The sequence below is a fragment of the Accipiter gentilis genome, chromosome 3 (assembly GCF_929443795.1).
Source record: "Accipiter gentilis chromosome 3, bAccGen1.1, whole genome shotgun sequence".
NCBI classification, from domain to species: Eukaryota; Metazoa; Chordata; class Aves; order Accipitriformes; family Accipitridae; genus Astur; species Astur gentilis.
The window spans coordinates 34,059,003-34,071,650 of NC_064882.1; the positions used below are offsets into that span (position 1 = coordinate 34,059,003).

The 12,648-nt window shown below is 40.6% G+C and overlaps 1 protein-coding gene across 1 annotated transcript in view; it reads left to right on the top strand.

Annotated features, from left to right (window-relative positions):
- SLC2A9 (solute carrier family 2 member 9) overlaps window positions 1-12,648 on the top strand; it is a gene marked incomplete at its 5' end in the record, with an annotated part of 107,149 nt that overhangs the window by 13,578 nt on the left and 80,923 nt on the right. The window contains 2 exons of the mRNA XM_049794591.1: window positions 4,775-4,899; window positions 7,121-7,266. Of these exons, the coding sequence (XP_049650548.1) occupies window positions 4,775-4,899; window positions 7,121-7,266 (271 nt within the window). The remainder of the gene's footprint in view (window positions 1-4,774; window positions 4,900-7,120; window positions 7,267-12,648) is intronic.

Below are 12,648 nucleotides of genomic sequence, written 5' to 3' on the forward strand. Positions count from 1 at the left end.
TCTACCAAAGAGCAGCTGCTGTTGCATATCCTGAGCACCCAGATTGGGCGATATGGTCAGTGGATTGCTTAGGCTGCTGCTAGGGAGGCAGTTGCAGGAGAGGGACAAGGCCTTCCCTCAAGCACAGTGAATCATTTGGAGTATGAAGCGATTAAGGGAATTTATCTGGATTTTCTTAGTAATGCTACCACTTTGTTATTCTGAAGTCATCTACTGTAGTTGAAATGGTGATCCAGTATTCAATCTGTTACTGGCTTTTATTTAAAGACCTAGTTTAAAGAACATACAGCTTGTTATTTAAACACCTAGTTTCCTTAGTATACTTTTTGTATAAGGTACCATATTTGCTCCCAAGTCTTTCTTATTACTGAATTTTGAGACAACAGTACGTTTTTGATGAAACTTTAATTATATCATTTTCCTAGTTGCAAGTTTTAGACAAAAAGATTATTAATTCAAATCCGTAACTAAAGTTATTGCAGCCATGGAGGGCACGTAGTCACTAGGATTCTGTTCTGGCCTCTGGACCTATCCAATATCATTAGAGTAAATTAAAACCTTGAAATCAGAAGAGATTAATCGTATGTGGCTTTGCAAAAAGCCAAAGACAATTCTGAGGAAGAGATTCTCAAGTGTTTTTAATATCCAAAATCCCTATAAAAGAAAAAGGCAGAAAAAATCCTTAAAGCTTAGCTCTACCTGTGTCTAGCTGATGGGTGACCTGCCTGTCTCGGCTGGGGTGCTTATGGGAACTGATTTCTACTGAGCAAGTGGCTCTTCGGACTTCTTCAGATTGAGCACAGGATTGGAAGTTACATTCCTGCAGCAGCATGGATGCTCAGTCTTAGAGAGAACCTTTTTTGGCACTAAGTTGCAAAACTTACTGTTCGGCTTAGAATGCAGCTGTGACAAATGCTCTGTGCTCAATCAGAAGTTTTCAAAAGCATCTTCCTTTTGGAACGCATAAATGCTTTATTTCTTTTGGCTGGAGAGAATTCTGAATTATTTGAATGGAAGGAATGAAAATCTTCATATCTAAATGAATGCTAATCTAGTATTTTTAGTGCAGTAGCTGCAGCAGAACCGTGTGGGGCTCTGGACTGGAACTTGAGTCCAGGTTCCCTTTCCAAGGTCTGGCACTTAGCTTTGGGTTGAGTCCACTTCACTGTCTATTCCTCTGCTACCCAGTTACAGAAATAGGGATATTGGTGTGCTCTATAACCTTCAGCAAGACTGAGAAATGAAATGTGCTATGTGAGAACTAGGTATGATATTTATACTTCCATAGATTTCATGTACCACTTGGACAGTTGCTTGATCAGTGCGTGATTTAGAATGCGAGAGAAATGATTAGGCTGACCAGCACATCAGTGTGTGTCTTATGGTGGCTTAGTGTTGAAGTTTGCGTGTTTACACTTTCTAAGTGTGGTAAGCACAGTTACCTGCCAAGATTGGTTGGACTTTCCAAAGGGAAAGTGTCTGCTGCGGTGCTTTATGAAGTGTGGTATCTTTATATCACTCACCTTAGAGCTATACAAGCAGTGGTTTGTTGGGTTTTTTTGATTCGTTTCTTTTTCCTGTGCCTTGCTGCTAAGGTAATATAGTTTTGGCCTATGTCACGAGGAAAGGATAGGGTTTTTTATGATTGTAGTAATTTGGAGTACAACATGACCTTACTGGAAGTAAACTCAGACAGCACGGGGAGTGTGGAGGGTTTTGCTGCATTTTTTTCTTTGGAGCTATGATGAGAAGTTGTTCTCACTGTTTATGTTTGTGGTGGCTTGGCCCCAGCTGGCAGCCAAGCACCCACCCAGCTGCTCATCACTCCCCACCCCTCAGGTGGGACAGGGAGACGGGGGAGAAATAGGAACAGGAGCGAGAAGACTCATGGGTCAAACTAAAGAAAGGGAAAGCACCAGTTAGTCACAGGCAAAACAGGCTCAACTTGGGGAATTTAACTTAATTTATTGCCAGTTAGCATAAATATTTAATTACTGCTCGGGTACTAGGAAACAAGGCGAACATTAGGACACCTTTCCTCCCACTTTCCCAAGCTGAACGTCACTCCAGGCTCCTCTCCTCCCTCTCCATGGCAGGTCATACTCAGTCCCTTTAGTGAGAGAATGGGCAGTGCAGGGGGTTGGGGTCAGCGCGTAGCAACTTCTCTCTGCTGCTCCTTGCTTCTCACTCTTCTCCTATGGCCCAGCGTGGGTCCTCCATGGGCCACAGTCCCACTGGGGATGTACCTGCTCAGTCCTGGAGCACCTTCTCCTCCACTGACCTTGTTGCTCCCACACTCCGTCTCCTCACAGAAGCCACCCTTGCAGCCCCTTCACTTCCAAAAACTTGCCACAGCCAGGCGGCACAGTGTTTTCATTACAAAAAAATTTACATGCTTTATATAGTAATACTCTAAACAGCATGTTACTTTCTTGTTTTCATTTTTTTCAATGCAGCAAAGACAAAATCCTTTGGTTTTATCTTGGTTAGTAAGGCTGCGCTTTTCTGTTCATTGCTACATAGCATGAGGGGCTGCTTATTTAATTTAAAGAAGAGGCAAGTAATATCTTCAGATGAATCTATAGCACTTGTTTGACCTGAATGAATGTTTTGTTTCTGGTTTTGGCATTATTTATACCACTTCAGCCCTCTCAAATTACATCTGTTTGAAAAATCTGTTTCAAATGGTAAAATCATCACTCTTGACAGCTCTGTTGTATAAACATATACTTTAAATGAGCTGTATCTTATTTTTTGATCTTCAAACCATGTTATTCATTCAGTGTTCAAGAATCACTAGAAAGCAGGAAAAGTAGTTAAAAATACAATTATTAAAAATATTTCCTATCAAAAATGTATTGATCTGTTGTGAGACGTTGGATAATCTGTTCAGTGGGTAGGAGATTACCAGTTGGTACTGATGTGCTGAACTTGAGAAGAATGAGGACTGCTGAGTCGGTTTGTTACCTGCTTTGGAAAACAAAAGGGTAGACAGCCTTCCTGGTCATTCCTCTTCTTTTTCATGGAAATTACAATATATAGAGATTGAAAATCCACTGAGAATACTTACAAATTTAATACCACTTCAGGTTTTTAATAAAATTGGTGTGTTCTCAGCCTGTGTCATTTACTGTTAAAGTGAATGGATTCCTCATAATTTACATCATCAGTGGTGTTTATCTCCAGGTAAATTTGTTTTCAGATCAGTTGTTTCTCTCATATGTTGTTGTGAGCGGGATTGGAGGCTTCACTATTGAGCCATACCTCTAGAGCCAAACCAAGACTGTGCTTAATTATGTGACTGCAAAACCTGGTAAAGACAAAGCTCCGTTGCTTTACCATGTATAGCTAAGTGAGGTGACTCACAGATGCAAAGCATAGGTTACAATCGTTCTCTTGCCACATAATTGCAAAAATTATTGTGTTTTGTCTTGTGTTAGATCATATGCTATGCAAAGCAGCTATCTTGTTGTGATGTGCTCTAAAGAGGCCACCACATCACCAGCAGATATCCCTGGGACTTTGCCTGGGAATCGTAAGAAATTTTTCAGTCACTCTCAACGCTGAACCTGGTGATAATGGCTTCTCCAGCCATTCACCTGCAGGCTGTAATTTAGCAAAAAGCCACTTGAATCCATGTTTGTGAAAAGGGGTGTATAAGGCAGCAGTGATTCTCTGTGAGTTCTGGGTGGGTTTTCTACTTAATTTGTCAATAGAGAATGATTGCATCAGAGCTATTGATCTTGTATCTTTAGCCACTTTTCTTCCATGTGTTCAGGAAATGAGACCTTGGCTGTCAGTCTTTGAATCTGACTGTCAAAGGCCCGTGAAATCCTCGATATCATTTCTTTTGTAAAGTATTTCCTTCTGCAGAAGTTGTGAGACTTACGAGTCACTTTTGAATTAATGAGTCCCTCAAACTTGAGCAGAAAGTTCTGAAAGATGAAAACTATAAGAAAGATAGCTGTTGATATGCTACGAATGAGAAATTGAGTCGTTTTGAAATTTTTAAAATATATTTTCGTGATTTTGTCTGTATTTTTTAACAAAGTAATAATTTTCCGTAAACAGTATTTATTTTCTTTGAAAGAAATATTTTTTTCATGTTCTATTTGACTGCTATAGAATGAAATAATTTAAAAATTGGGGAAAAAAAAGATGTAAATCTATGTTTTGATTAATTTCAACAATTTTTGGAAAAGGGTTGATTTTTATCACTCATGTGAGCCCAAGTCTTTTTTCTAACTCTACAGGTAATAAGTAATTTTGCTCAATGTATGTTTTTAATATAATGGATTTAAGGATGAATTACAATGACACAAATATGTCAGTGTTGGGAAGTTCTCAAAATGTCAGAAACTGTATGTAGCATAAAAATGCCTGTGGTTATATCAGCTTATTGCTCTTTGAAGTATGTTTTCTGGTTCCTACATACATACGTTTACTCAGAGTATGCTTGTTTATATTTATATACAGTCTCAGGCATGGCACTTGGGTTCTTAGGATGTGTAGGATGCCAAATTGCCCTGCCTTTGAAGTACAGCTTTTTAGTTAACTATGACATGTTTTGTTTTAAAGCTCTGGGATAGGTTTGGGACTGTATGCATTTGGGTATAGTACTGTATTTTGGAACTCTGCACAGTGTAGAGTTTGTTTGTTAGGCACTTTTTGTTTTTATTTATGGATATTTAAGAATAATAGCCTAGTGCTTTGAATATGACTAGATTTAACTGTCGTGATGCTGGTATCTACATAAAATGTCTCTTCCTTTTAGGAAACGTACATTGCTGCTCAATAATCTGTTTGCAGTGACGGCTGCATTGTTGATGTCCCTTTCCTTGCTGGCGGGGTCATTTGAAATGCTCATACTGGGCCGCATTATAATGGGTGTTGATGCAGGTAAGCTTTTATCACACTGTACATATCCGAAATGCTTGCATCATGCATAATCTTTCTCATCTCCCCCAGTTAGATCTTTCTTTACATTAAAGAGGTGTTTCAGGCACTAGCCACTCTGATTTCACTGGGACAAAACAGCAGACTAAGGGTTGGAGGATCTGATGGTTGGAGAAGACACTGGAATGGATGCTAGCTGCTGCTGTCCACCCTGGTTGTTCCTCCCCCTTTCCTCCTCCAGCCCCAGTAGAGCCTATCTGTCTTCATGCCATGAAAATCCTTTGGCTGGGAGGGTGTCGTCTATTTGTTAAAGCTGCTTGCTGCTTTGTGTTTAGAAGTTGTTGGATCCCATGCTAATACCAGTAGGATTAAGTGGAAGGTTTGGTACATCATCATTTGCCCCTAGCAACACGGTATTCCTGGTTTAAAAGTAAATCATGGAGGCACTGCTGCACCAGAATAGTCTTGCAGCTAGCAGTGAGGTTCTCAGCAGCTTCACAGATCGCTACATGGTGAAAACTATTTACCTAATGTGGAGACAGACTTGATGAATTAAGGTGGTTTTACACTCTCAGTGTAATTTCGTGACTCTAAACAATGGGAAGTGCTTTGACTTTTGCATCACTAAGCCCCCTTTCTGGCAAGCTTTGGCTGTGTTTTTGGTAAGCACAACCTGTGGTTGTTTGAAAGTGGATGTGTCCATCACTTGCAATGTGAAGTTCATGCGTAATTTTAGTGCTGACTGCTAATTTTTGTCTCAGATTACCACCAAATGACCAAAATTCTGGAGCTCTGTAAGTACTGTCAGTGTAGTAACTAATCCAGACCGGACAGACCAGAGAGTCGTGTTTAATTCAAAATTCCCTCAGGCTAAATTAAGGTGAAACAACACCAAACGAGCCGTTAAAGATTTTATTTATGACTGAAGCAAACTGAACTGGGGAGGCGTGGTAGAAGGTGGCAGGTTTTCTCACAACAGGAATTGGCGTAAGACCACTTCTGTAAACTGTGTAACCATGTACATCAATTCAGGGAACAAGGAGATCCTCCCGTTGAGTCCCGAGGTTCAGAGCAGACCCCCTGGCTTTCCAGACTCCTCCTCAGAGAAGGCCCCAGGGGCAGCTGGATCCACTCTCAGTCTCAGACTTGGTCAACGGTTTATGTCTTGAAACGGATGAGGTGTAGGGATTGTGGAAAAGGAAAAGGAAAGAGAGACAGAGACAGAGAGAGAGAAAGGAAGAGAGAAAGATTTCACCGGTCCTGGGTCCAGCCTTGGTTCTGTCAGCCGAGGGGTCCAGTCCCGGTGGGCTTGCGCGCCCGGGGCTTCGGTTTGTGTCCTTTTATCATCCTTGCCCCTCCTTCGGGCAGGCACCCGAACTCGTCAGGCTAACGAGCAGTTTGTGAGCCTTTGGGCTTGGGGGTCGTTTGTGGAGTAACTTCTCCTTCCCTGCAGATGTGGCCATTGTTTGATCTTTGTATCAGAACAGCTTATCAGAGCAGGGAGCTGCGCACCCTCCAGCACGCCCTCCCACTCCTGTTGCTGATGTCTGACCCGATGGGCTTTTCACCTGGGTTCCTTGCTGTGCAGCGTTTGTCTTTAAGCAGAGCTTGCCCCACCACAAAGTTTGAGACATCAACTCTTTCAGTCTCTCACGACTAATCAGGGTCATGCATTTGTTTTCTCCAGGCTTTGAGCAGCATTCTCACCCTTATTTTATGCCTGCTATTAAGAATTCACTGCAGCTATAAGGCTGTAATGAGAGAAACATCTGCTAATACCATTTACAGTAAAATGATTTCATCTGACAGTGCCTGCTCTCTCTGCCTGACACATTGGGGTTTTTTTCCTTTACCTGCACCAGTGCTAACGTGATTTTGCTTGCTTTGGGATGAGCAAATGTAAAACGTAAAATCCATGCTCCTGGTGATTCTCATCTCTGAGTAACCTTTGGTGCTTCTCATCAAATAGCAGCCAATGCACATCACTGTAGATCTGTAACAGATAATCAATCCCATGGTTATTAAATGGTGCAAGAGTGATTAGACATGCAGAGAAGATCATTCATATTATCTGTGGATAGATATGATTCTGTTCTTTGCATGTTTTTATGCCACTCTTGTGAGCAGATTAGCACTTGGACTCCTTTCAATAGATGTTTGTTTCGTACCTGGCATAATGAAAAGGCCATTTGACTTAATATATGTTTTTTTTCTTCCTTCGTAGGCATTTCTCTGAGTGCCCTTCCCATGTATTTGAGTGAAATATCTCCTAAGGAAATCCGTGGTTCACTGGGTCAGGTCACAGCAATTTTCATCTGTATTGGTGTTTTCACTGGCCAAGTTTTGGGGCTGCCAGAAATATTTGGGCAAGTAAGTATTTAACAGATGTTTTCTGTGAAAGAACTCAAGCATGCTTGAAGTGCTGTATTTTCATATTTTGACTGAGTTCCATACAAAAGCGGAAAACAGAAACATTGGTTTTTTGTTTTGAAGCACTTTGAAAAGTGGTTTCTTCCATGTCTTTTAAAAGTGTGTACATGTGACTGAGTTTGGTAGATGTGGCAAGCAGTTTTAACAGCTTGAGCGGCTTGGGTGTGTGCATATGCAGGTGTTGTGTCCCCCGCCCTCCCCCTTTCTTGATGTAGATTTATTTTTGCTGACTTCCAATTTCTTTGAGTACCGTGGAAGTACTTCAGAGTTTTTTGTGTTTTTAATTTGTAATTTTTCAATGTGAGATAGAACTGAAGAAGGCTTGGTTAGAGTTTGTATGAGGACCTGAATAGGAAGACTCTTGGTCAATGATTATAGTGTTCCTTGTAATGCACTCCTACTTTTAGACTAGGACATGGAAGAGCAGACTTAATATATACCTTTATAGAAAGAGATTATCTATTCCAGTATAAGAGGCTATCTTGCTGTTGTAGCCTGAGATTAACTTGGTGGCCACTGGATGTCATCATTACGCTGAATAAATGAAGTCAAGGTTTATTCAGGCTGGCACTTGGAAATGCTTTTCATCCGGAGAGGAATCTTCAAGGCGGTGCAGAGGAAACGTCTGCAACAATCCTCTTGCAATGAAACCTGAACTAAAAATCCCTTCTGACAGCCAGCAAAAGTAGTAAACAGTTGAAAAGTGAGGAGAGCTTGTCCTCCTGTGTCCATCCAGATTCAACTCCTTTGTAAATTCATGGTACCATCCTCCCTGACACTTTTATTTTTGTCTGACCAGCTCTCCTTTTCTGTCTGTTTATCCTTGGGCTCGCTTACCCTGTTCAGCTCTCCTGAAGGCAAATGGTTTGATTCAATTTACCCTTTACTGAAGGACAGATAATTCCCCACTCCCCTCACACCCCCCCACCCCCCACTGCCAAAGCAACTGATTTTAGGAAAAAGGTTAAAATGGCTTTCATTGACCTTCATTGTGTGGCTTCTACAGGTGTTCCTTCTCTTACTTTGAAAGCTAGTCTATTACAAATGAATGTATTAAATGTCAAGAGGCTGATTTGACTGCTTAGAGTATGTCAGCCCTTATGCAGTAGGGTTTTTTTGGTTTGAGGGTTTTTGGTTGGTTTGTGGGGGGTTTTTTTTTTTTGTTTTTTCAGAAACATGCATACACTTTTAAAGGTGAGATGTCATGCAAATTCTTATTTCCCTGTTAGGTCTTTGGGATATTTCGAATAGGAAATAATTATTCCTTGGTTTCAGCTCACTCTTGCTCTTTTATTTCTCTTCTCCCCTTCGCTTCCTCCCAATTGTTGTCACTGCCAAATTATGGAGCTTGCGTTTCTGCTTCTATAACCTGCTTTAGTATGCAGTTAATTAATATTACACCATTAATGATAGCCATTAATTTATGTAAGAAGAAATATGCTTTATCTGTAGAACTAGTTATTTTCAAGATGGGCAACATCAGCATGTAAAAGGAGCAGAATTAGCATATTTCCAGAAAATTATTGGAGCCAGCTTGAATTTTCCAGTTGGGTATGTGGGTGTATTTTCCTTTTAATGTATTAATAAAATTTAGCACTGAGGGGAAACCTCGGGGTGTTTGAAATACGATTCCCTAGTGCAGTCTTATCCTTCTTTGAAGGCTTTATCAAAATTTCTGTTGGTTTCAGTCAAGCCAGGATTTTCTTCCCTAGCTTTATGTGGTCTCCATCAAAGTCAGTGGGAGGTTTGCACCAGGAACAGCAGTCACTGCCAGAAGACATTCTTGTAGAGGGTATGAGTGATGAGTTCACTTCTGTTGAAGCTGGGAGGTAGCAAACATGGTGTCCTTCTCCTGAGTTCTTTAGTCCTTGCAACACTTCCCCGTCTCCTCTCCCCAGCAAATACTTTGCTCAAATTTCTGTCACTTTGTTTGATCAAGTTCAAAAGTAGGTTCAAGACGTTTGCAGGCTGTTTGTAGGCTTCTCTCTGATTAGTCATGACTTCTGTTCACTAATGATGTAAAAGCTTCTTATCAAATCATTCCCATATTATTTAGGGGGGGGGGAGGGTCCCTTTTTCTTCTGTTGGAGAAATCTTTGTTGCATTTGAAGTGAGGCCAGTATTCCAGATCCACAACCACTGTTATTTTGGAGACAGCTATGCATTCATTCATGGTGCCTTATTGATTTCAGCTGTAACTGGAAAGCAAACCCTTGCTTTCCTCAGAAGCCTGAGGTCATTTGTGTTATACTTAAGCCATTCTGTAGTATACCAATCTGTGGTATAATTCTACCTTTGTAAAATTTGTGAATTGTTTAAAGCAAATAGACAAGAAAGTTGTGATCGGTAGGAGCTTGTCGCCAGTGATCACCATTCTGCACAACTTCTTGCACTAGCAACTAGGTGTGGAAAAACACCTTTGTTAAGTCTGTCTAACAGTGCCCAGCATTTTAATGATCATGGCATAAAACCTTAGAGGAGTGGGTTTTTGTTGCTCTGTGGTTGGTTGTATCTATCAGAATTTGTTGTAAATAATACTAGTTACAAATACTTCTCTTCTGCCAATGTTTCATAACAATTTTCTCCTGAGCTCTGTCATGTATCTATTAACTGTAACTTGAGCAAATATCCAAGAGGTTATTCACCATAGTATCTAAGCAGTGATGTTTTGAAGAAAGGAGGGACAAAGACGGAGTTGGGCATCTTGCTGGAAGAGACTCTGGAACAGGAATGGACATGGGGAGGGCTGCAGGCACGGCCAAGGTCCTGTCTTGTAAGAGGAGGTGACAGCAACATTGCTTGTGTGGCCAAGTAGAGGGAAGGGAGATGAGCTGACTGTACCGTGTTAACACAAGAAACAAGAACTGCAGAAGGAATAGAGTGGCTTAATCTCAAGGACAATATTGCTACAAGAATAACTTTTTATAAATGTTCTATGAGTAATTGCATGCTGAAATTCAGCAGAGTGTTGTTTGGAACAGAATCCTGGCCAAAGTAGCTTGAGCAGAAAATTTGACTTTTAAATTGGAGCCCGACGCATTTATCTGGATTATATGAGGTTGTTGCCTTCAGTGGCTCTGTAGAAGTCTCTCCACAGAAAAGGAAAGCATTTACGTAGGCTGTGGGGCATAGCCTTACAAGCATTTATTAAAAACCTAATTGATAACTTCCTCCATTATCAAATGCAACAGTGTTCCTTTAAACGTGGAAGCATGATAAAAATAGCTCCGAAGCACTGAGTATTTCTTGATGTAGTTCAGAAAGTCCTTACTGCTTTTTGTGTCAAGTAGGTTAAGCAGCCCCAAAGTGATTTTTTAGCAATCTTTTATTTATGAAGACCTGCCCGGGTGAAGCAGGAGGCATGAGGGCAGCCCCAGGTTTGGTGCTGGGGGGCAATAGTCAGCTTTGGCAGTGTCTTAAGGCTGGTTGGCTGTTTCGTTATTCCTTCGGCCTTCCCAAGTTTTCTACTGGAAGTGCTGAGAGTTGACTGTCTTCTCATTTCCTTCTAATACCTTTTTCATGCCAGTTCTGTCAACTTACTCTCATTATTATTTTGGTCAGCTGTTATTTATCCCTTAATATCTTTCTTTTTTTTTTTTTCCCCACCTACTTTCTTCTCCCCCCATCACTTGTGTTCCTTGTGTTTCAGGTTTGACTTCATCTCCTCTAGTAAAACAAGCTCTTTAATCTCTTTCTCATCCTATGTCCCTTTCTTTGTAATAATTCTGGTTTTAAATTTGAACCCAGGAGGACAAGATTATACAGGTAACCCAGATGAAATGATACTTCTAAAAATAGAATTACATTAAATACTTCCTTATTATTTCCTGGTTTTCCTGGAAATGTTTTGGCTGAAATATTACAGAAATGCGTTTACTTTTTTTTTCTGTCATGCCATATTGATACAAACTTGCCAAACACTACTATATCCACTTTTAAAATTATAGTATAAAAGAGCAGATGCAAAAAAAAAAAAAATCTAATGGTGATTGTAAAACTTAAATACAGTCATTCTTTTGGATTCTAAATATATAGGCTTTTACTCTATTTGTCTCCAAAGATACTAATTTTAGAGTATTGAGTCTGAAGAAGGTGTTTCTTTAGTGTGCAATGCTTACCAAGTGTGATTATGTGAAGGAAGAAAGCTGCAGTCGTGACAATGGTCCTCTGCTGCTGTGGTTTGATATTCTTACTTTCTTTCCTCTGTCTTAATTCCCTCCCATCCAACAAATGCCAGCAATGCTGTTTATTCAAGATTCTGATTCTTGTAGGTCATAACCTATGGGAAACCACATCTATTATGTCTCTGTTGAGGTTTGGGAAATTACACGATGGTAAAGCTGGCTGGCGATCAGACTACAGAGCACGACGACTTTACGAGCTGGTGACCTGCTTCTCTCCACCAGCCTGACTGCTGAGAGTAGTGTGCTCTTTTTCAGGTGCCAGCATCTTGTTTTAGTCTTCTGTCAGCCAGAGCCCTTAATTCTTTGGAAGCCATGGCAACTGTAGATGGCAACTTGGTGCTGGCCCACAGGTGTGCAATCATGTTATCTGCTGTAATGTAGGCACCGAATTATTGCTACTGGCTACAAGATGATTTAATTGGGGGCATTTTTGGTTGTATAGCATGTGCAGCTTTCCATATATCAAACTGAAGGAAAAAAAAAGATACTAAGATAAGGAGGAGCTGTTTCAGGCCTGTCACTTCTTCAAACACTGCCTGTCCATTCTCTCTGTTTCTGTGATTCTGCAATTTAATCACCCAGCCCATTTTTCTGACAGATTGCTCCCTGCAAAGCAAAGGCCAATGCATTGTCAACTTCAGTTTTGAAAGTTCAAATTTACACTTACTGTCTTGAGGGAATATTGGCTGGCCTGATTCTGGCGTATTCTGTGTATCCTCAGGTGTCTCTCTGTAGCTAACTCATCTAGTTCCTCCTGCATGTAATGTCCTGCTCCAAAGGTTTTCCTTAGGATGGTAGCATCTTTTAAATGTTGTAGACCACCAGGCTGTTTCTTCTGTTGCTTCAGCTTGTTTAATGAAGGTGGTCTTTAATCTTTACTTAAATGATAGAGGATTTAGTTTATGAATACATTTGCTGTAGTTACTATATTCATATTTTTTAATACATTAAGCCTCAGTATCTCTTTCATCTGTGTGCCCATAGAAGAAAGGGGAGGAAAAAAAAAATGTTTCACAGTGTGTATATGTATTCAGGACAGATAAAACTGGAATTGTTGCCTGTTGCCATGTTTTCCTCAGACTTCTGCCTTGAGCCCTGTGTGTAAGGTTTTGCAGAGCTGTAGTTGTTTCCCCTGGAG